The sequence below is a fragment of the Lepidochelys kempii genome, chromosome 15 (assembly GCF_965140265.1).
Source record: "Lepidochelys kempii isolate rLepKem1 chromosome 15, rLepKem1.hap2, whole genome shotgun sequence".
Classification (NCBI taxonomy): Eukaryota; Metazoa; Chordata; order Testudines; family Cheloniidae; genus Lepidochelys; species Lepidochelys kempii.
The window spans coordinates 10,325,730-10,346,687 of NC_133270.1; the positions used below are offsets into that span (position 1 = coordinate 10,325,730).

General features: G+C 42.1%; 1 protein-coding gene across 1 annotated transcript in view; it reads right to left on the reverse strand.

The window, feature by feature from the left end:
* Positions 1-5,764: 5,764 nt before the first annotated feature.
* CIT (citron rho-interacting serine/threonine kinase) overlaps positions 5,765-20,958 on the reverse strand; it is a 97,566-nt gene continuing 82,372 nt past the window's right edge. Inside the window, exons 37-48 of the mRNA XM_073313406.1 lie at positions 20,739-20,908; positions 19,550-19,630; positions 19,195-19,330; positions 17,386-17,525; positions 16,244-16,336; positions 15,114-15,222; positions 14,838-14,966; positions 12,724-12,804; positions 12,007-12,085; positions 11,701-11,880; positions 9,481-9,814; positions 5,765-9,049 (exon numbers count right to left, since the gene is read on the reverse strand). Coding sequence (XP_073169507.1) covers positions 9,026-9,049; positions 9,481-9,814; positions 11,701-11,880; positions 12,007-12,085; positions 12,724-12,804; positions 14,838-14,966; positions 15,114-15,222; positions 16,244-16,336; positions 17,386-17,525; positions 19,195-19,330; positions 19,550-19,630; positions 20,739-20,908 — 1,556 coding nt within the window. The 3' untranslated portion in view covers positions 5,765-9,025. The remainder of the gene's footprint in view (positions 9,050-9,480; positions 9,815-11,700; positions 11,881-12,006; positions 12,086-12,723; positions 12,805-14,837; positions 14,967-15,113; positions 15,223-16,243; positions 16,337-17,385; positions 17,526-19,194; positions 19,331-19,549; positions 19,631-20,738; positions 20,909-20,958) is intronic.

The following is a 20,958-nucleotide window of genomic DNA, read 5'->3' on the forward strand; positions in this document are numbered from 1 at the left end:
CAACCATTTCTATCCCTTCGAGCTTTATTTATATTTTGTAAATGAACATAGTTCTTACAAAAGGTGCCAGGATGCCTTTCTTAGAGACTGATGATTTATTTGATCTCAAAACAAATGCAGTAGGAGCAACACAAAATTCCCTGCCACTGTGCCTCAGGCCTGACCTGCAGGGACCAACTTGGGGAATGTGTAGTGCCCGTCCGTTCCTGGGCATCTCTGAGAGCCAGTAAGAGTGCTGAGAGTGACCTCAGTCCGTGGCCTACTATACAGGGGTGCATATTACAAAAACCACCAGGTAGCTAATCAGATGGTGACTTAGATCATTGGTGACCACGATTAGATGTGATACAGTCAATGATAAGACTCATTTCCAGGCTTCTGAACTGTTCAATTGTCTTGTTACAATATTTTGAGTAGTTCAGGGCACATTGCTCTTGGGTTTTCTTTGAAAACACTACAACTCAGTGTTTTGAAAACATGGAATTGCTGTCACTGGCTGACCTCTTCAGAAACAAGTTCAAATATAAAGCATTTTAAGGAAAAATGGATAATGTGTTTGTTTCCTGTCAGCCCCACTGACCAAGACATTACTGGGTTGGCTGGCTGCATAATGCTTGGCTAATTATGCAGTTTCTCTCCCTGGTTAAATTGGTAGCTACTTTACTTTTATAAAACCAAGTTTGGACGCACATCTTCTCATCACACACTTGTAGAGAACAATACATTTTAAGATTGGTGAAGGGGGAGTAAACCAAGCTGTTAATGAGCTTTGGCCATTGGCAAACCCAAGGATTTCATTTCTGGAAAACTGACTGCTCTCTACCCCTGTTTTTGTTTTGTTTTTTTGTTTAAGGCTGTCACATTTCAAGCAGCTTGAGCAATCTCCATTTGTTGGCCTCCGTGATGCTGGGTATACTTGACTGCTCGGAAAGGTCTGTTTTAAGTTTGTTACGGTTAATAACAACTGTGAGAATGTCTGAGAGATGATTATACCTGGCACAGCACACCCTGTAATGTTTGTGAACATGGGCCAACAGGAAGTCTAGGCATGGGGAGGGCTCTGAACAGCGAGAAGAAAGCATTAAGTGCAGTTCCAGCCGTGCAGATTAGCTTAGCTGGAATCTCAGCCACAGTGGTGCCTCAAAGTATATCCATTGCTTTCACCTCGTCTGCCCACATCAGGGCAATGAAAGGCTGTCTCAAAAGTAAGAAAATACCCACACCAAAAACTTGATGCTCACGGTCATGTGATAAAGACAGCATAAACTTACATTACAACGCAGTCCCACTTTTTTTAAAAAAAACAAAACAAAAAAAAGAGTACTTTGTCATTTGAAACACCTTAATCTCTTAGTGTGGAAATACTAAATTATTAGGGCTGTCGATTAATCACGATTAACTCAAAAAAAAATTGTGATTAATTTTTTTAATTGCGCTGTTAAACAATAGGATACCAATTGAAATTTATTAAATATTTTGGATCTTTTTCTACATTTTCAGATACATTGATTTTCAGTTCCAACACAGATTACAGAGTGTACTCTGCTCACTTTATATTATTTTTATTACAAATATTTGCACTGTAAAAATAAGAGTATTTTCCAGTTCACCTCGTACAAGTACCGTAGTGCAATCTCTTTATCGTGAAAGCGCAACTTACAAATGTAGATTTTTTTTGTTACATAACTGCACTCAAAAACAAAACATTTACGAGAGATAATGATGCCTGCTTCTTATTTACAGTTTCACCTGAAAGTGAGAACAGGTGTTCACAGAGCACTTTTGTAGCTGGCATTGCAAGGTATATACGTGCCAGATACGCTAAACATGCATATGCCCCTTCATGCTTCTGCCACCATTCCAGAGGACGTGCTTCCATGCTGTTAAAAAAAAAAAAAAAAAAAAGTGTTAATTAAATTTGTGACTGAACTCCCTGAGGGAGAATTGTATGTCTCCTGCCCCACATTCTGCCATATATTTCATGTTATAGCAGTCTCGGATGATGACCCAGCACGTGTTGTTCATTTTAAGAACACTTTCACTGCAGGTTTGTCAGAATGCAAAGAGAATGCAATGTGAGATATCTAAAGATAGCTACAGCACCCGACAGAAGATTTAAGAATCCGAAATGCCTTCCAAAATCTGAGAGGGATGAAGTGCGGAGCATGCTTTCAGAAGTCTTAGAAGAGCAACACTCTGATGCGGAAACCTCAGAACCCGAATCACCAAAAAAGGAAATCAGCCTTCTGCTGGTGACATCTGACTGAGATGATGAAAACGAATATGCGTTGGTCTGCTTGGTGAGCTTGATAGAGTTGGTCTGCTTTGAATCATTATTGAGCAGAACCTCTAATCACCATGGATGCATGTCCTCTGGAATAGTGGTTGAAGCATGAAGTGGCATGTGAATCTTTATCACATCTGGCACATAAATATCTTGCGATGCCAGATCCAATGCTGCCAGATGAACACCTGTTCTCACTTTCAGGTGACATTGTAAACAAAAAGCAAGGGCAGCATTATCTTCCACAAATGTAAACAAACTTGTTTGTCTGAGCAATTGGCTGAACAAGAAGTAGGACTGAGTGGACTTGTAGGCTTTAAAGTTTTACTTTTTTTTTTTTTGCAGGTTTTTTTTACGTACTTCTACAGTTGTAAATTCAACTTCCATGATAAAGAGACTGCACTACCGTACTTGAAATGGGGGAATTGAAAAATACTGTTTCTTTTGTTTTTTACAGGGCAAATATTTGTAATAAAAAATAAAGTGAGGACTGTACATGTTGTAACAGAAATCAGTATATTTATATAAATAGTACTAATTATTGTTTAACATCATGACTAATGCAATTAATTTTTAATTGCACAGTTAATGGTGATTAATTTTTTCATCACTTGACAGCCCTAACACTTGGCCACCCATTTCCCATGTTACTGTTGGCTATAAGCCACTGAGTCTCACTGTTACACAGAACCCTCTAGTTATTTATTTAAATGATCACCAGAGACGTCGGCATGGCCTGGTAATACAATAGTTTGCCAAGGTGTACTGCAGAGTAAAAAAGCTATATACTAATAAATATTAGCTAATAGAGTATACTGACATTGAAGCCACCGCCGGTCAGTTACATGCACTATTTAAAGTTTGGCAATAGATAACAGCTGTAATTTCAAAGTAATGTGAGAGTAATGATCTAGATTAGGACATGTGTGCTAAGTGCACTAGCCACCTAGCATGCTAATTGATACTAGGATGTGGAAGGGGATGGAATAGTTAGTGGGAGATCCAATCAGAGTTGGTTTTAAAGCAAAGCTGTAATAGCAGATTTCAAGAAGTGATTATTCTCTAATAGTGTTTGTGCAAGCAGGGAAATTGATACCTAGATGCATGTTTTGAATAAATAAGGGTTAATTCATACGAGAATAAAAAGGAATCCTTGAAGTGACCCAACAGAAATATAAATTGTTCATGAGTGAAAGGTTCAGGAAGGAAGAGCTGTGCTCAAATAAGTCATTAGCTTAAGCTAAGCTTCATGTATTTTCCAATTATGTCCACACCCGGATCACTTCTTTCAAAACTTTCCAGCAGCATTGCAGAGGAAGATGGGCACAAATATTTGTTGAAGATGGAGGCTGTCAGCCAACCATTTATAAATAACAGGCTGCTGCAGCCTTCTTTATATTGCATCACAGGCTGGCCCACCATGGGGCTGCAGAGCTCTTTTTGCTGGGCTCCAGAAAATCGGCACAGCGGGAGAGCTGGTGCAGCATAAGCCTTTTCCCCACAGGGATTGCCAAATAGAAAAAGCCTCGTGCTGTGTTTTGAACTCACTCTGTTCAGAGAGTTAAAGCTCATCGTTGTTTGAGGCCCTGCAGGGCAGCGCTCACACTGCTGGGGAAGACAGGGAAATGTTTGAGCCCATTGTGCCAATGGCTGACCTGTTACATATTCTGCTTTTGGAGGACGACTGAACATGAAAGTGCCCCTGGCAGCAATGGAAGAATGTGACAGTGGCTCCCAGAGTCTGTCCCGCACCCCCAAAGCTTCAGTGCATAAAGTCTCTGCCTTATTTCCCATGGCATCCAGTAGAACCCCTGCATGACAAGCTGCACGCCCAAACACAAAGGTTAATCTGCCTTTGAATGGCTCCTGCAAATTTCTGGCACATGGCCAACATTTAGTCATGGGTAGGTCATGGGTGATAAACAAAAATTCATGGCCCTTGACCTGGCCATGACTTAAATACCCACGATGACTAAATCTCTGTTCCCCACTGCTCTGGAGCTCCCGGTGTTGCTGCTCCAGCCACACTGGCTACTTGGGGGCTGCCCAAGCCGTGGCTGGTGCAGCTAGCCACAGGGCACCCAAGCAGCTGTGGGAGTTATGGAGGTTGCAGAATGTCACAGAAAACCACAACCTCTCACAGAATCGCAGCCTTAGTTATAGTGGCTCACTGTGCTTTGAGGGAGCTCAGAAAGGAGGGAATCTGGACCACTGCTGAGGCCACACTGGACACTAAACAAACATGCAGTTCCTGGGTGACCATGTTTTTAGGTGCTTGCTTTTAAGGCAGGTGGCCATACATCCATGTCAAAAACAAAGCCAGCCAGGCTCAAGAGCCGGCTGAAATTTTTGCAGCACACCCATTTTATGATAGGGCCTCACCTCAAAACCCATAGATCTGTTTCGTGTAGTTATTTGACAGTGGTTTGTCATCTGTTTAGTGCCACACACACTTTTTGGCTGGGGAGGGGTTACATAGCTAACTTTGGGATCTTGAAAAAAATTTGTCCCCTGTTGAACATTTCTTTTGCCAAACAGCATTGCGTGTGGTAAATCTGGTGGTTTTAATTCAAGCAGGCAAAGATTCGGTCGTAACACAGCTCATAGGAGTGCTCTCTCTTACAGGCAGTGGGCCTGAAGGCCTTTCAGGACTTCAACAGTAATCACTGTTGAACTAGCGTCACAAAGTGCCTTCTTGCACCTGCATTGAGTCGTATGCCGCACACAGGGCCAGCCCTTTGTGTGTAATTGAATAGCAGCCTCGGCATCCAGCCATGCCTAGGAATTAAATAGACACTCAGCCCTCATCTTTATATGTGGGCCTAAGTGTAGTATATCCCCAGCTTTACACATGCAGAAAGATCCTTTAATTACTTCTCACCTTTCTCCGACAAATGATGGAGAACAGTTAACGGTCGTCACTGTGACTCCACTTTCCTGGGCTGAAGCAGAATGAATCGCTGCTCCCACTGCTCTGGGGTCTCCCGCTGGTGCTAAAGGCTAATCCCCAGTCAGCGTCACACCACACTACACAACGGCAATAGGGCCGTAGGCCATCTCCATCTCAGCCACTCCAGTTTCCTCAGCCGGAGCTGATAGCAGGTGTCAACCGTAATACCCAGGGCCATATTCCAGTCCCACTCTTGGGGCAGGGGCTGTTTCCTCTGGAACACACATTCTCTGAACTGAAGCAGTGACATGCTCGATTGTCAGTTTTGACCTTTTGTGAAATAGCAGCAGGCCACAGGGCGACACTTTGTTAAACCGTAGCCAGCCCTATGGGTTGGATTCCTGCCAGAAGTGAACATGAGTCCAATTCATTGTATTGAGCTCACTTTCTATAACCCAATGAATTAAATCCCTCCACAAGGAAAATCTGGGTGCAAAGGGGGATAGTGTAGCTGCTACTTTCTATGCCCGCTTGGATTTGGTGTGTCTTGGCTGTTGCAGGAAGGCTAGAGTTGGAGGTAGGTGCAGTATTTCTCCTTCCTGTGAGTAAACCTGAAGAATTTTGCAATAGACACAATGCTTTTTCTCCAGTAAATTTTACCAGTGCCGCTACAGTCAAGGTGACCGTGAGAATTTGTGCAGTGTTCATGGTAGTCAAAAGGCTTAATAAATATTTTACTTCACCAGTTGCTGAACTATTTTAGTTTTGTTACAATTCTGATCATGCACCATAGGACTGAAACAATGAGTTTTAAATATGTATTCTTAAAATAGAAATAAAGGAACATTTAACAAGTTAGCATTTCATCAGATACATCAGAGAGCAGGCACAATAGATAAATCAAGCAGTTTGGCTTTATGCAGAACATTTCCATGGAAAATGTCGTGTAGACCAAAGTGGAATAGTAGCTATTAGTCGTTCTCGCACACGCCCACCAAGAAAACCCTTCCTAGGGAGGGTGGGGGTATTTATGTGCACAAAACAATGACAGAAATGAAATAAGTCACCGCAGGCAGCAGAGTGAATATTAAAAACTCTTCCTGTGAAAGAATTCTTCAGACCCGGTAAAAATTGTTTCGTTAAAAATAGTTGTATTTACATTTAAGTCTGATTGAGAGAGTTTTCCCACCAGCTGTAAGTTATTAAGATGTACAGTAACTTGGCAGATTGAGTACAATCTGAATTATATTTGTGTAGGCTTTTAAAAAATTGCAGCTCTCAGGCATTACAGCACCAGAATATTAAGATGGTGGGATGACTAACTCACTGGTCCCCTTCCTATTAAAACACCGCTGCAGTAGAGCAGCAGCAGCACGAGACTATGCTGTTGGCAATTAAAGGGGTTTATTCCGAGCTGAAATTGTGTGTCTGGATTATTTGCCAAGGGCCAGATTCTTCTCCCAGATATTCACGTGTATCTCTACCACCACCAATGGGTGTGTATCTAAGGGCTCACCACTACTAGGTAAAAATCTGGTCAAATCCACCTCTGTTTCCGTCCAAGTCAATATGCTTTAATTTTCTGATAGCACCTATGCTACTCGTTCAGGGGAAGATGTCTGCTAAACGGCAGAGTATTCCGAAGGTGAGCTCTTTGGTAAGCTTACACTCCTATCAATTACGTAGCTCCAAATATTGGCTGATCTGTTAGAATGGCTTAGTGGTACCTTACATGGAAGGAAAAGGTCATTTCACCATGCTAGTTAATATAGTTAATTGTTTTATTTGGTTATTGTTCAACAACAAAGTTCAATATTTTCCAGGTGGAGCTTGATCTGTACCTCTGATTCCCTCCCTTGTCAATAATAAAAAGGTAATGAAGAAAAATCCTGTACTTTTAGATACCTAAAACCTCATTTATGCTAACAAGCTTTCGATTGCAATTTAATGTTACAATATTTCTTCATGGGATCTGGGAGGATTAAGCTGAGGCCCCTCCAATGTCTGAAGATGGCTGTCCACAACCACCATTAAAACAAAAAGCTAGTGTTGAAAAATGCACAGTTTACAATAAAAAAGTAGAAACTGATTCAATTCCCTTTTGTTACGAATATAAAGTTTCTTGTAAATATGTACAGTCCTTTGAGCTATTTCTATAGCAGGAAGCATTTCACAAACAAGACACAAGATATACACTTTCAGGACTTGACAAGCCCATTTCTCAGGTCATGAAGATCTTCCATGAGATGCAAAGATTTAAAGACTGATCTCTGTGACCTTTCAAAATACTGAGACCAAGAGACACATTTCAGCACGTTTCCTGCCAAATCATCTGGTCTAAAATAACCCAACAGACAAGAGAACAGAACACAATATCCATGAAACTCGCCAAAGGGCACTGACAAGGCATTCGGAGGTTTATGGGTGTCTTGGACAGGTTAGCACTGGCTGGCAAGGGACAAGCAGAAGATAAAAGGCTTGGCCAACGAGAAAACTCTTTTGCATTTATAGAGAACATGGTTGTTTACTCAGCATGTCGCTGAAGCAGACTGAATGGTCAAAACCTGCCTTGAAAATCATTTGCTCTCTGGCTCAGTTACAAGGGATAATGTTCATGGCATTGGAGAATATGAAGCAATAAATGGCTTGAGGTTAGAGGCAAAAGCAAAGGTGAGGTGTTCGGTAACCGCCAAAGCTGTTTATTGCAAGTATCCTCTAGTGCCGTGACTATTAGGTTTTACTGTACAACAAGATACAATCAGAACAGGAAAGAAGAACTTTGTTTTGAGAGATGACAATTCTGTGCACTTGCTTTCGCATGCTTTCCTTTTAAGTTCTTGGGGAACCGGGAGGCAACCTGTCAACCACTGTGAGGAGTGGCCTCTGTGGAAAATGGTGACTATAAGGATTTTGATACAATTTCTGAATGGGATTGTGTTTAACACTGGGGCGTGTGAAGGTGAGGGCTAGTGATTGTAGTTCTCTTGTCATATAATAAGGATTGTAACTCTCTTCTGTGCCAAATTCTCCAGGAAATCATGGCGGTTATTTTGCAGCGTAATGTAAAGGCTTCAATTAATTTACAAGTGAGGTACAATACAATACTTAGCACAGCAACCTAAAAGGAGAGAGCAGCCAGAGTGATGGTGCAGCAGCATGCAGTGAATTGCCATGCAGAAAACCTGGGTCAAGAGTCTTGTACCCCAGTACGTCAGAGACAATGCACTTTGTTTTAGGGCATGGGGGATTGTGACCATCTAATCAGGGGATCTGCCCTCCTCATCATCCAGCTGAACAAAGCTGCACTGGGGCAATTTTACTGAGAACAAAAGAGAATGAGCTTTGAAAGTGGCGGGGGAACAAACGGATCCAGATTAATTCTCTAGAGCTCTGTAGAGAATATCCAGTGATGCTGTCTATTGCAACCGAGTCACCATTGCCTTTCAGTTTACAAGGCCATGACAAATTCCAGCATCTTTTTCAAAACTATGATTTATTATCTGGTAAATGGTGCTAACCACATTAAGATTTGGGTTGGGATCTTCATCCCAATTTGATTTCCTTGATGAACTGTTAAGGACTAAAGCTAGAGTACAAAAAGTTTATGAACTGCTTGAAAGAGTAACAGTAGTACAAAGTGCAAAAGGTATGACTGCAGGAAGGTGCAGGGAAATAAACTGAGAGGCAGACAATCCTTGTTAGAGTCACGTGTCTCCTGACATGGAGCCCATTCTGGCCCAAGAAGGTTGATTTGGTGACTGGGCAGCAGAAGCACAGAGTGCATACACTCAGTACATTTCCTTTGTTTTTCCTGCAGATCACGATGAGGAGTAAGTTTGTCTAGCTGAGACTTACACTGAAGATTGGTCCCAGACCTAGCAGGGAAATAAAATGACAAGTTATACAAGATGCAGTAAAACATTCCTGTTCTCCTATATGTAGTCCCAGGTCATATAAGCAGCACTGCTTTCAGCAGGAGGCGGAAGCAGAGTTTTACTGAGTATCATTTGTCTCCTTGTCTAGGTGAAAAATGCTATGTGGCATGAATCTTCCCCCCTACCAATGATGAAGGCCACCATCTTCACATGGCATGAAAGTAGTGCTGGGGGGAAATATTCTCTTTGGAAGAGATTTTCACACAGCCCATGCATATCATATGTTTCGATGTACTGTGATGGCACACGTATTTTAAAGCGGGTTTAGGTTGAAGCCCCTCACCCACACAGGCTTCTCGCAGTACGAACAGCCACTCCCCACTGGGAGACTTTCCTGAGATGAGAAGACATTTGACAGAGCTCCAGCTTACCTTATTGACTTGTGAGAGTGGAGTTCTTGCACCTCCCACAGGCGTTCGCCCCCTGCTGGTCTCTTCAAACAATCTTCCAGGGGACCTTTCTCGGCGGGTGCTCAGAAGTCTGCCTGGAGATTTCTCTCTCTCCAGTGGTCGCCCAGGAGACTTGTCCCTGCGCAGCTCTGTCCTTCCCTCTCGGTACCGATGTGGTGTGCTTGGTTCTCGAGGATGGCTTGGACCTTCTGGTGGTCCTGGGCTTGACGCTACCCGCTTGGTTATGTGCTCATTATATGTTGGGGGACCTCTCTTATTAGGGCTGCTGTCATTCAAAAACAATGGGCGCGGACAGCTGAGTGACAAAAACCTTAAAGTTACATTTTTATTAAAGCGGACATCTCTTCCCCCCAATCACTCCACAGTGTTCAAATGAAAGCGCATCCAGAGCTAAGTCAGCCTTACTCAACAATGCGAACCACTTCCATGTTCAGAAAAGCCACACTCCTAGGCTCCCAGCTGTGTGCTCTGTGGGTATAACAGCACCAACGTGCAAAGGGTTGTTACCACCCACCAAACCAGTCCTGGTTGGATGGAATGTTATTATTACAGAGATTACCAGCACTACTTCTTTACCGTGGTGTCCTAGAGAGGCCTAAATAACTAGTCATGAAAGGAGATAGAGAAGTGTTGCTTTAAATAGGCTACAGCCAGAAATCAAGTATGACGGAAGAGAGGGTTACCCTCCTTCTGAAGATAAATATAAGTATTTATGCAGAAATCTCTGCTTTAGGGGGGTCTCTACTAAATCAGACATTTCAGCTCCTGAAGGAATATTCAACACAGATCACGTCTATAGAACAGCTACGAGAACTACTTATTTTCCTAGGGAGAGAGCCAGAGACTTTTCCTGTATGAAAGTGCATTAAAAATTAATTCACACCTCATAGGATTTGTTCAAGAAGCACAAGTTACAAGACGTCTAGGTAAACGTTCTGATTAAGAGGATAGGAGGAGAGGTTACAAATTTGCCAAGCTTTAGATTTCGCTCTCACTTTATAGGTAACACTTTTCACTCTTCAACAGGGCACTATCAGTCACAATATTCACTGCCCAATTCATCCCCGCTCTGCTTAACAGAAAAAGATCATGTCACTTATCTGAGTCATGTCACTTATCTGAACAGTCATGTTCAGACATACAAGTGGCCTGAAATGGTCTTTAAAAGCCACAATTCCAACCCTTTAAATATTGTATTTTATTTTCATGGCAATAATGAATGTTAGCACTAGACTTTCAAGCTATGGCCACATCAGCAAGACATTAAAATATCATTTCTGGTCCAAATCCTGTTCTGTCAGTCCCAGCTGTTGTAGCTAAGGAATAATTAATTCCATGAGTAGGGACAAGCAATTTATTTCAAGAATATTTTATTCAAAAACATTTGATTTAGTGTATAGATGTTTAAACATCTAATTTTATTACTGTTCTAAAACAGAACATTGGTACAGGTTTTCTTAGTCACATTAAGAGAACAAAGCATCCAGATTACTTGTGGCAAAAACTCATCTCTGATTCATCCAGTACTAATCTAGGGATCAACTGTGGATCTCTGAACAACTGACTATAACCCATTTCTATGCAAAATATTCTTCAATGAGGAAGGCAGTCACCCTAGACTTCAATGCAGAAGGCCTTCCCATGGCCTAATTACTGGTTCTAAAGTAAATTCTTTTAATTCCAAAAAGTTCAGGACATTCCTGTTCTATGGGACTTTGGATATCTGAAAGTGGACTCAGCTGGGATACATCTCTGTCTAGAACCATTCGGAAATGTACCTCCCTAGCAAGATTTGTTTTGGACACACAAGTTAAAATAATTTCAGAAAGAATCTCAATACAGATGCGTGCAGAGATTCATCACCACCTGGGGCCATCTCTTCTTTCACAACAGTATTATTAACATCACAAAACACTCCTGTTTTGTTTTGAAAGTATATGTGGAGGAAGTTATCCATGTACGGCCACAGAGTTCAGGTTTCCAGAAGGGAGACACTGGAACTCTGGATTTTAAAAGATCTGTTAAACCAGCAGGATTTCCTGATGCTTCTGAGAGAAGCTGAGTTTCTCCCACCAGAACAAAATGAGGTCGTCATGCAATAAGATTGGAGAAAGGGGTCTAGAACTAATGCTGCATACATAGCATGAGGAATGGCACTGAATGTAGAACAGTAACGCCTACCTGCGTGTAGCGGAGGATCCTCTGTGGTGTTCATTGTTGGACTCCTTCACTAGATTTCCCTTACAGCAGATCACTCTTAATTTGTCCTGATAGGAGGAGGCCAGGTAAATTGCTCCAGATGAAATTGCTGGCCCTAGATACCGGGGATTTGGGATATCCAAGTGGGCTCGTGCAGGAGTGCTGAGTGAAGGGGAGAGAAAAAAAAATCTTTATAATCTGCTTGTTGTATGTTATTCTTGGAAAGCCTCCACCCCTGCAGCAAATCATAGTTCTTCTCTTCAAAGCGCTGAGCAGAGCATGACTTACCCTAGAGAAGCACGAGCCTGAATCTCAACCACTTCAAGGGAATTGAAATGAGTCACAAACAGGTAGGGTTCTCTGTAGGCTGCAGCAGAGAAAGAACACCATGCACAGATTCTACATTAGTAAAAATTAGTCAGGAAACTTGCGGGATGAAGATAACATTTTCTTGCCCTCCTGCAATCTGTAGGGAAGACTAAGGATGTGGGTTTTCTGTGCAGCGCTATATACTATAAGGCTAAATGGGAAGAAACAAGCATAGAGAAGCCTTGTCTTGTGCCTGTCTGCTCCAATACCATTATATCAATCATAACATCACACAAAAGGGATTTAAAAATGGACTATTAACCGGAAAAAATCTGTTAGGAACTGCAAAAGCCCCTGTGGTTTCATTTTGATAAGCCAGACTCTTGACTATTTAGAGACATCCAAGCATCCATCATTAAAAATTCCAGTGGCCAATTTAGTCATTGTCAGGCTGGGAATATTAATCAAATACATCACTTTGATTTCATTTTCCTCTTATTCTTCATGCTTCAGAAAGGCTGCTACATCCATTTAGGTTTATAATTATTTGTAACCACTAGAAACCACTGAGTCTGAAGGGGGTCCTTCCCACTGGGCTGTTTCTGGGATGTGACAACCCCCAGAATGCTGAATATTTTGGAACACTGGAACTGGGTGGAACCAGTACAAAACTGGTAAACGTTGTTCAATACCTACCAAAAGCCAAAGGCAAGCGACTCCATTTCAGGTCCTCTGTCCTACTGCGCCTTCCATAGGAATCCACAAAGACACCAAACTCTGCAGAGAACAATCACCAGTGTCATTTGCTTGTGGCTGGATTTTTTTTTTTAAAAGGGAGGAAGGCAAGCAAAGGTGGGTTTTTACAACAGAAATAGGAGGGCCATCTTTTGCAGCTGGTGAGTTCTACAGTAGCCAGAATTAAATTACCCTCATTGACATAATGCTTGCAAACACTGCTGGTTTAGGAATAATTTCAATAGTTCAGTTGTTGCAGTCCAAGTCCTCTTTATACCAAGTAAGGTAAAATTGTTATTCCTTACCCTTCTAGGAACTCAGCATCTCCAAATAGGAGAAACACAGAAATATGAGTCATAAAAGTGCGTCTCCTGCCCAAGCAGACAGTTATAGTAAATACCAGAAGGATTACTACTGTTGGAATTAAAGGTGCTTTGTGAACTTCTAGGACATTGGATTAAAGGATCAACAAAAACAATTACATCAAAAAGTAGCTTGTAACCCTTTGTTTCTCCACTGAGATGAAAGGAGCAATCTTTCTATGGAAGTCATTGCATCACATAAGGAATCCTCTAGTTTAAGTTAGAAAGCCAGGAATGTTTAATCAGAGTGATTAAACATCTATTTGCACTGAACATTCATTTAAAAGATCACATTGTATTCTCTTCATCACTGGCATAGAAATGAAAGTTATTTACCTATAATGAGTTCTTCAAAATGGATTCTAAGTTCGCACTCCTGGGATGCTCTGACAGATGCAGCATGAACAGGTAGAATTCTAGCAAGTTCATGCAGTACCCTCCCTCTCCCCTCAGTGAACAAACGGTTCCAAGGCGAGGGGATAAAAGTGGGCTTGGCACTCATTTAGACCCAATACCACAGCGTCTGAAGAAGAATGTTTTTCCCCAGGGTAGGTTCCCTGAATACCCTCTGGTCAGATGGGTCTCTCTGGGGATTTGCTCTTTGCAAAGAGGCTGACAGACAGGGCTGGGGTGCTCATGCTCGCCAGAACAGCTGTAGCCTTTTGTTGTGGATCGACTCTGGAAACAGGGACTGGCAACTCAGTAGTTTCCTCTTCAGATGCGTCCCACTTCCAGATCCTTTCGTACGACATACTGAGGTGGATGGTTTGTCCTTCTTCCCTCCAGATTCACTCAGAGCCAACACTGGCCTCATACTTGTTCAGACCTTTTACTTGCCCAATTCCAGGTGGTTTTGCTGACAGTGCTTCTTGTAATAAAATCGTCTGAAGCCTGTTCTGTCTGCTCTTTTTCACTCATGTTGTATAAGTCAAGCAAACCAGCATTTTGAAGGTGAGTGTCCCTCAACCAGAGATGCCAAATATCCAGCATGAGTGTCAGATGCCACAAATATTGCCGGATGTGACACACGTCTTTTCAAACAGGGCTTTTTCTTTTTCAGTTCTGCCATTTCTGAACTGCAGACTTATAACTAACTTCACCTAATACTCAACTAGTTAACGATCTAACAAACTGCTAACGAAATCTAACTATAAAATTGTTAACTAGCTAATAAGCTATGGATCCAGGAGCACCCCAAAGCAGTTCCTCATGCATTCAGCTGCTTGCAGCTGGATGTAATTTAGGCGGCTGGAGTGCCACGCCCCCTTTTATACTTTTGCCCTGGAATGTTCAATGTTCACCGAGGGGATTGGCCAGGGAGGTGCAGGAGTGCTCCAGTGACCATTGCTAGTTACAGTCCTACTGGTTCACGCTGCGCTGGTTGGACCATCACACGAGTGGGAATATGCAGAGGACGCTCAAAGAAAAACTGACTGACTGACAGGCACAGAGATTTTAACATAACCCAGAAGGAATCTGACCAATGTATTTTAACAGATGGGATCAGTGTCTTGCCCCTTTAGGGTCTACATCCTTTATATTTTACAATGAACAATATGACCTACAGTCTAACATGCCATTTCCAGCAATAATGTTACCTATATGATCATGCACACCCAATGGCTAGCCTCCCATCAGTACAGTTCCCAGGTATCTTGTGACAAATGCTGTGCAGATGATCAAGCTAGTCCAGCAGCCACATGATACACTTACCATGGAAACAAAGCAGGTACTCCTCCCTCTGTCCTGTAGGGTTCACCTGTATGATACTGATTGGGAAGCTATTGGTGGAAGAAGCAAACACAGCAGAGGCTAAGGAGTGGTCATTCTTATCGAGAAACTCTGTAAAGGGGTAGAAAGGAACAGCAACGTCAGCACCAGCTTTTCTGTAAATTCATACCCCTTGTTCCCATTTAGGTAGTAGACAAGTATCCACCCCAAAGGAACATTCACAGAGCTGTTTAATGTACGACAGGAAAGGTCTCCTACCCTCCAGGGTATACTGCTTCATCTCAATTTCATAGAACTTGTTGGTTCCGATGATGATGCTGTAATTGGTCAAATGGACACAGCTACAGGGCTCTGAAGTTTCAATCTCCTGGAAGAGAAGGACAAGGCACATTGGCATGAGCCTAGATGATCCTTATTCAACTCTTCTGTTCCATTAGCTCCCCTGTGTTTGTTTAAACATTTCTCTTATTACGTAGGGTTCTGAGCGGCAATATTTCCCTCTATAAAAGGTGTTTAACAACTGCCGCCTGCAGTCTCCAGCAGGAGGAACTGTTCTCTTGCTGGCAGAACTAGTATTAATTTTCCGTGAGTTCCCTCCTGGAGGGGATTTTACTGGCTATTTAGGGGGCAGGTGCGCACGCTATGGGTCTGGTTGAACTCCAGCTACCATTAGAAGTGGTAGAACAGTTACAGCCAGATCCGCTTTTGCATCTGTAAAAAGCCAAAAGATTGCACTGGTTTCTTTCAGACAGACCAGGCAACTGTCAGCTACACCTCTGTCAGCTACAAATTAGACTAATACTCTAAATAGCATGCTGTGGTGTTCACTGTACGGCCCCATTATGGGGGTGTAGAGATTTGAGAAGCAGAGTCAGAGTAAAGCAATGATCCTTAGTTATACACAGTGTTACATATTAACGGTCAACTAGGTTGAGGCACTATAAAATTGGGCACCTCCAGGCCTTAAAGGCAAGAGTTGCATGGGGGGGGCTGCTGGAGGGGGGCTGCCAATCAAATTTATTTTTTTAACATACTTTAAATGAGAGAATGAAGAATTTTTATTTTTAACAAAGTTGGTTAAAAAAAAAACAATTAGGTTCTCTCAAGACTCAAGTGGATTGGACACTTGCAATTAAACAGCCCCTTAGCCTGAGCCCGATTCAGCTGGCATAGGCTAGCCACGGGTTTTTAATTGCAGCGTAGACATACCCAAAATTGCCAGCAGCTCTGATTTTAACTGGAGCAGGTTACAATTTACTGTCACTTTAGCTAGCAAGCAAAATCTGTATGAGCAACATAGGTTTTAGGCACTTGCTCCTCAGCAGAGTGGAGTCTCGCACTGGATTGTTATGAACATGTGAACTACTGAGAGAAATCAATAAACTTGCCTTCCTGATGCAGAACTTGCTGAGGCTCTCATTATAGCGCAAAACCACCACTTTGTTGGGCATCGCTGCACAGATGCAGAGTCCGTTCTCAACCTACAGGGAGGGTTAAAAATATGGTTAGAGATAGCAATACGGACATTCACACTAAAGCCGTGGAAAACATTTTGAACACGTGAAACAGTTCTCTTTGGTGAAAGGTACCCAGATGTTGGCAGAGATGAGTGGGTAATATTTGTAATAGGACAGTGTGGCGTAACTGCAGATTAGTGAAACAATGAAAAGCCTTTTCACACTCCTAAGGGAGAGCACACATCCAGACTGCTTCTGTGATTTCTTTTGTAGTTGAAGCAAGTTAATTAAAAGAACAGGAAGCTTTTAATAGAATGATGTTTCTATTAAGAGCGATAATTAACCCAAATTAACCCAGGCAGGTTAGATCTTTAACCTCTTGAACCTGTATCTGAAACAATGCTTTGAAATGAATGATGTTCAACTTGTCAAAGATATGAGTAATCTGCATAAGCAGTTCCTGCTGAAAACTTCTGCAGTGGCCAAGTGTTTCACACTGAAATTGGCAAACACTCTGAACATTGTTGAATGATGATACAACTGTATGAGCAAATTTACTACCTTGGTAAGAATCACCCTGTGTTCAAGAGCAAAGACAGAGGAATAAGAAATTTATTAATCGTAGGAGTCTAAAAATGGAGAGCAAAAGTCTACAACCAGAGAGACAAGGGGGAGGAAGTAATATTTTTTATTAGACCAACTTCTGTCGGTGAAAGACAATAGCTTTCAACTCATACAAAGCTCTTCTTCAGTCAGTTATGTTAGATTTATCTCACAGTATGCATCATATAACAGGTTAGCATATTCCACTGATTGGTTGTCTGTGCTTGTTTATATTTGTGATAGACCCTTCAAGCTCCTTCCCCTCCCCACTCCTCCCCCTTTACTCATTTTATTTGGAGATAAATACAGAAAACCAAGGATGTAGCTCCTGGATGTGCTGATTATGACAAGAAATAAAGATGCTGATTTGATGAAGATTAAACCTGGCAATCCCTTCTACTGTCTCACTGTGCGTGTGATCAACAGATAAACTAAAGTACAGCCCAGGGCACAAAGGAGCTATATCCTACCTTGCCAGCAGCAAAAAGGTGACATCCCTTGACAGCCTCAAAGATGTTTGGTGAGATATCAGGCTGGGCTGGGAGGTGAGACTGGGCTAGAGACTGCTTCACTTTCTTTACATCAGCAAGACACAGAGCTCTCTCTTCTCCTAAGGACAGGAATGGTTACATTTTTTCCGTGTAAGTCAGTCAAGCAAGGGCAGAATTTCACTCTTCACTGCAAGAGCCTATTCTGTTACATAAGCAGCAGCTTTTCATTATGGGTTGTTACTGTGGTAACAGCTACAGAACACTGTACATGTAAAAAATAATTCCATGTGAAAGAGGACTTTAAAAAAGGATTAATAAATACACCCGGGAGAACAAGCAGTGTCTCTTGGGATTCTTATAGTTGCTAGTTCTAGCTGAACAACAGTAGTACATGGCCCCCCATGAAGGCACTGCCTAGATTACCAGGAAGACCGCTCCTTTCCAAGGGAAAGGTGCTTTCTCATTTCTGCCCATACAAATCTGTAGTAGAGCCTCATGGGGCTACAGTTAAGGATCACTTTGACCCATGTTGGAACCCTGAGGTTTCAGAAATATCACCTTTTCAAAATCACATTGGGTGTAACGTTTGTCTACAATTATTTTCTTTCCTACAAACTTGAAATACTGTTTAAAAAGCTAGGGCATCTTAACATTATACAGCAAATTTGTGAAGCTTTTTTGTTAATTCCATCCAAACATTATACAGGAGGTTTCGATATTAAATTGTGCTATCTATCTAGTCTGTCTAGTCAAAGAGCAGGACGGAGAGCTAAGCACCATTGGGAAAGTATATTGTTCCAGTTAGCATGCAGACCTAGGGACATAAAAAGCAGAAGATGACAGCAGCCCTAGTTATATTACATGGGCTAGTGTTGTGGGACCCCCCTTTGGTAGAGCATTAGAGGGTCATGGGGCTGCACTGGTGCCCAATCTGTGGCCCTTCAGGGAGACTGTTAAAAACAAAGAAAAGGGAGTGCAGTTGATTAAAAATTGAAAATGTATTCCGAGTTAGGCCTTGAAACTTTTAAACGGTGTTTGCATCAGCCCCACTACTTCAGGGAGGCAAAAAGGGACACACACACCACCCCCAATCATCACCTACCACTTCCCTGGCAGCCTCAAGAGCAACTCCATTGTGCACGGGGGGTGTGGGGGGCGGGGTGGTCAGCAAATCTCTGCTACTGCATGGGAGGGGAAGGAAAAGAGAGCTGCTCTCACTGTTGCATTGCCTGCTTCCCTGCTAACCCGTGGGAATAATACAGAAACAGCAGGACAAGATCTTGACTGGCTCTGCCTGAGAGAGCTCCTAGCAAAGAACAGCTCCTCTCCCCTATACAGACAGCCAGAGTAGTCCAGGAGAGGTGTGGGAATCAGCAAACGTTTATGGCTGACTTCAATGACAGACCTGAGTGTTCAGCACCTCTGATAACCAGAACACTTTTATTTAGGTGCTAAATATATAGATTAAGAAGCCTAACTTGTGAAACTCAGGTTTGAACATTTTGGCCTCTGTTATTCAATCCCCCATCTGTAAAAAACAGAGACCTCACTCCCTTTGTGCAGGGATATTGTGAGCATTACTTCATTCGTTAGTGTACATGAGAATCTGAGATGATTCTGTGATAAGCACCACAGAAAAGCTGTACATAAAAAGTAGAGAGGAACCCAGGGAAAGCAAGTTCCACTGACATTGTACTGTGGGAAGTTTCCCCTTAACCTTCACAAACTAGAACATTTATCAGAACACTTCCATAAAAGTGAAAATTTGCCATCTTCCTACCATCATACCTGCTATCATGAGCAGTTTATCCAGATCCTTTATGAGGTGAATTTGGAAAACAGCACCAAGTCCTGGAATGTGTGTTAAGGAATTTTTCAACACATTCAGGGCATAGAGACCCTCCTCTGTACCAACGAGTACTACCTATAAAGACAAAAATTGAATAGTCAGCACTATATAAGAAGATCACAGCAATGCTCCAAGACTAACTTTCACTCACACGTAACACCAGCCAATGGAAAATGGAATCCAAACCCAAGGTACAAAAGGAAACATGTTCCTATTTACAAGTCTGGATACACATACTCCATTCATGCAAGGTATACAGTGACTAGGTTGAGTGTTGTCCATGATTGTCATCACCTGGTCACTGAAAGGCATTGTGCAATTTATATCCAGACGGTCTTCCCCCTCAAGCTTCAACAGAGAGTTTCCAAGCAGCTTCTGTAAGTGACAAAAAGAAAATACAGTGTGATTAAGTAGGCAAACACAAATCAAACACTTAGATAACACTTAGCACTGACTCACAGCAATTTTCCTTATCCCCTCATCCAGAACAGCTAGCATGTACAATCATGTACATTATTGCCTCCAGACTCATGCTACACTGGTTGTAACTACCACTAAACAATGTATTGCTATCTGAACTGCAACCGTCTGCTTATGCACAGCATTCAGCAGTGGAAAAGCAGAGTTCTTCTGCAACACGAAATGTGTGTCAAAGCTGTAGGGACCCCATCTGCAAAGGGTTCATAAGCTGCCACTTAACAAGGCACAACTATTAGGGAAGTGAGGAAACAAGCATGCATGTCTCTCTCTTTGAGCCCAAGCAGAAAGGAGGCTCTAAAACAGTCACATCAGTCTATTAATAACACAGAAGTTAGCAGAAGGCTCATATGCTAGTTTATTACAGAGTGGGACCTCGCTTCAAGACACATACACATCCCAACACTTACTTGAACAGGGAACATTTGTGAAGTGATACAACTTAAAAAATCCTGGTGTGTCTCAACACCCACAAATTGGTTAGAAAAAACTAAACAGAAACTTTCAAAAGAGAGACTGCCGAACAGTGTAATATTTGGGAAGAAAATCAAGAGAGTTCTAATTAACATCCTGGACTACTCCTGCTAGTCAGATTTCCATTGTCTCAGTAGCCAAAATTTGAATATGTGATGCCAAAAAGCACAATCTCCCTATATCAGGAAAGTTCTAGTAATGAAAAGGGCTGTTCTGAATGAAACAGCAGTGAGACCACTTAACTTGCCATTTTTGTCAGGAATAAACAGCTAACAAATCACAAAAGAGGGGAAAAAATAAGCCTTTTTCTGAGATTTGCTATTTTTCAGATCTGAAAGGAGGTGTGATACCGTGAGGCATCAAAGTCGTAAACCATGGCTCATGGTATTCCTATTAAATGATATTAATGACAGAAATAATATTAACTAGTTTAACTTCCTTTCAAACTCAGCATGTCAGATACTAAGAAAGAAAATTTCAAAATGGTTCCCTCCAAGAATATTTTATTATTAGATAATCTATTTGTACTTACAGCATCAGCCTCAGCTTTTTCCCTGGAAACTCTCCCTCCTGCCACTATTGACTCCAAAGCAGTGACCCAGCGCTGCTTATCAGGGAAAGTAGGTGGTAGTAAGTAGAGTGTCCTACCAGGCCAGCATGTGGTGTGTGGATGAGACTCCACCTTTAGTATATATGGCACATCTAAGGTGTTACACAGAGAGAACAAAATTGGGATTAGCACTTGGAACAAT